Source organism: Wasmannia auropunctata, unplaced genomic scaffold (genome assembly GCF_000956235.1).
Source record: "Wasmannia auropunctata unplaced genomic scaffold, wasmannia.A_1.0 LD334265.1, whole genome shotgun sequence".
Classification (NCBI taxonomy): domain Eukaryota; kingdom Metazoa; phylum Arthropoda; class Insecta; order Hymenoptera; family Formicidae; genus Wasmannia; species Wasmannia auropunctata.
Genome location: NW_012028625.1, coordinates 4,278 through 7,793, shown reverse-complemented (window position 1 = coordinate 7,793; position 3,516 = coordinate 4,278). Strand labels below are relative to the sequence as shown.

General features: G+C 36.8%; 1 protein-coding gene across 1 annotated transcript in view; it reads right to left on the bottom strand.

Annotated features, from left to right (window-relative positions):
• LOC105458871 overlaps positions 1-408 on the bottom strand; it is a gene marked incomplete at its 5' end in the record, with an annotated part of 8,103 nt that extends 7,695 nt beyond the window's left edge. The window contains one exon of the mRNA XM_011704453.1: positions 36-408. Within this exon, the coding sequence (XP_011702755.1) occupies positions 36-408 (373 nt within the window). The remainder of the gene's footprint in view (positions 1-35) is intronic.
• Between the last annotated feature and the right edge of the window lie 3,108 nt (positions 409-3,516).

The window sequence follows — 3,516 nt, the reverse complement described above, 5'->3', positions numbered from 1 at the left end:
TATATATATATATATATATATAAATTAATACTTACAGTACACTATCATTGAGGCATTTGCTGTTTGTTCATCTGCATAGGTAGATATAACGCATGTATATTCGCCAGTAAGATCAACACCTGGCTTATTCAACTTTATAGCTCGGTATTCGGTATATGGATCATTGCTGGCTTTATAGGTTAGATCGACGTATTTTGCAGCAGGTTCGTCCGCCTGAGGATATCTGCCGTAAATCCATTGGTAGACCAATTGATTGGTGTTAAAAAACCACTTGACGACGAGACCTTTGCTTGATGTATTCTCGAAATCGTAGTCGCAATCAAGGACAATGTAACCGGTATCGTTAACTTTTACAATAGCTGGTATGTTGATGCGTTTGATAATCAGTTGCCAAGATTCTGTAAACACACAAAAATATTTTTTAATAATACTAACATTTTTTGTTATATTATATACTTATATTTCTACCTCTTCTTATTTTATGTACATGTAGAAATATTCTATACCTACTGGAGTGAAATTAGAAAAAAATAAGATTTATAGACGGACTTACGCGGATGATATAATCTTGTTGTAATATATTCGAATACAAAAACTTGTAATTCAGTTACAAATTATATTTATTCAAAATTTTTACATTAAAAAATATTTATTTTTAAATATTTTACGAGTATTCAGTATTCCTCTCCCGCGACATCAAATAAATGCTAGCCTGCATCTATACAAACCATCTCGACGAATCTGTAAAAAAATTTATTGCGAAAAAATATCACCCCATGTTTTCAACCAGGAAATTGTTTCTATTTATTACCTTAACACATGTTCAAAATCTGAAATCGATTCTCTAACTAATTCACGAGTTAATCAACTTTTAATTTTGCATAAGTTCTTATGGAATAGCAACATATTCCTACTTATGTGATGTACTGACTGTAACGTTCTAGCACTGACATATCTTGAAAATTTAATGAATTGTTTTTATTTATTACCTTAACATATGTGTAAAACCTGAAGTCAATTCTCTAACTAGTTCACGAATTATTCAACTTTTAATTTTGTATGAGTTCTTATAGAATAGCATATTTATACTTATCAACAAAATGATAAAAAAGCTAGTACTGTCAATATTCTGAAATTTTGTTTGTGAATAAGTAAAATACTGAACAATGTTTCTAAAAAAGTTCATATCGATTCACTAACTCGTTATCAAGATATTAATTGATAAAGCAACGCTTATCACTGTTATTCTGTAAGCATCTAACTTCGCATTCAACTACAAGACCACAAGGGGTACCAACTTAAAGTGGAGTACATTAAATGTTATCAATATGTGTCGTTTTTTTCGTTTCTTTTAGTTAATTTCAGATGAAATTCACATTCAAAAGTTTTTTGCCAACAATCACAAAATTTGTAAAATATACAAATATATTTATTTGTAGTGTCAAATATCGTATTAACTGGCATTATTTAAGTCTTTTACACGATACGAACATGATATATGGTGCATCTTAACTTATAAAAGCATAGAATTTCATCAATTTCAAATTTCAGTCATTTTTGTCTGGAATTGTATAGTCAGAACACACTTTAGAAATTGAATATCACACATAATTCTCTGCCGATTTCATTGTTTGTACAGATTTCTGTTTATTCCATTAAAACGACCTGTGTTATCCCGTACGGTGACGTTTACGAATACGTGTCAGTCGGTTCCAGGAACGGGAGTTCCGGTGACATGGGTGATTCAAATAGTAAACTTGATGGGATCTTATTAGAACAAAATTATATTTACGCTTAAGATTACAGTTTAAATGACAATGCCGACGCGTAATTGCTCAGCGATTATAATTGCCGTCCGCGCGTAAGTTTTCGAAGCGTTATGATTATTCAATGGTTTACTGCTTGTTTTATATCACGGACACATGCGGTCGCTTTATTGATGTTAGTATTACGCAATGATTGTTATCACATTATTCCGGTGGGTCATACCGACAAAGATTTGTGTACGCGGTGGTATCTGCAAGTCGCACGCGGTGCATATTTTCCGACGCGGCCGAACAATTCTTACGGGACGACGCGCAACGCTCAACTGCGGCGTGAAGGTTTTATCGCAGCGGCTAAGCAAGTAAAAGCCTGACCGAGACGTGCAACGATCACATCTCTGCTGCGATGCGAATAGTAGAATTCTTCCGATCTCAGGCCATCCGGCAATAGTCAGACTGAGGAGAGCAACGGCCTCACCTCTATCACAGTTAATCGGAGAGACTAAAGAAAGGATTTCGAGGCCGGAACGAGCTGCCAGTAACAGCCAGACAATGGCCAGGAACTTTCTGACCTCTTTTACTCAGCGGTTCGGAAGAGTCAGCATCGGATCGGTATTGATAATACAATACATGTGTTGGAATAACCAATTTAACATTCAAACAAAGTTTAAATCAATTATTATATTTGTTTAGTATATACAAGGTATCCAGATCATCACGAAGGAGTCGGCATTTACGTATTCCTCTTGAAAAACTGAATCGAATTTAGCACCATTTAGTGGTATCCGTCGCGCGTTGGTCGACCGCTTGACTGCGCCGCACCTGACGGCGCGCTCTTAATGCCTTGTGGTTGAACGGTTTCAACAGCTCATCATTCACAAATTATTGACATCTCAACATTTTGCTATTAACATTTGCGACTCAGTTTTTCATGAGGAATACGTAGATGCCGGCTCCTACACATATATAAGGGTGTCCCAGAATTGGCGAATTTAGCGCCAGGTACCAGCGTATTCTCTGTGAAATTCTAAAACGAAAAGTTCTTTACCAAAACGCGATCCGATGAATAGAATTTGAACGGTAAGCTATTTAAGTTTACAAATGGACGCGCGTGGAATTCGCGCGGTCAGGGTCGGCACGACCGAGACTGGCGCGAGGCACTTCAGACACTTGTATCGTGTCATAACGTGTTTTTTATTACTCTACTTTGCATTTAATTTAATTAATTAGTCAAAAATGTTTAAAATACATAATGAATTTGTTATAATAGTTTAAAAATTGTTGAAAACATATGCAAATTATTTAAAAATAATAAAATTCTATATACTATATTAAACATATCTCCTCATGTCTACAATTTGGCTAGGACGTATGCCTCGCTACATGCTTGCGTTACGAGGAGGAACAGCGTGTCTCCGCTCCGAGCGGTACGACGGTCGCGTTGAGATTTCGTTCTGTGCGAGTCCTCGCGTTCTTAAAATTTTCTACGCCTCGACTCGCGACTTCCAAACCTCGATCGCGCTAACGGCGTACGGTAACTTAGAAACTATGGCTTGTACGTATGCCTCGCCACATGCTTGCGCTACGAGGAGAAACAGCGTGTCTTTGCTCCGAGCGTACGACGCGGTCGCATTGAGATTTCGTTCTATCCGAATAGTCTAGTTCTTAAAATTTTCAACGCGAAGAAAAATTTTCTACGCCTCGACTCGCGACTTCTAAGTCTCGATTGCGCGGACTGTGTAGAAAACTTACA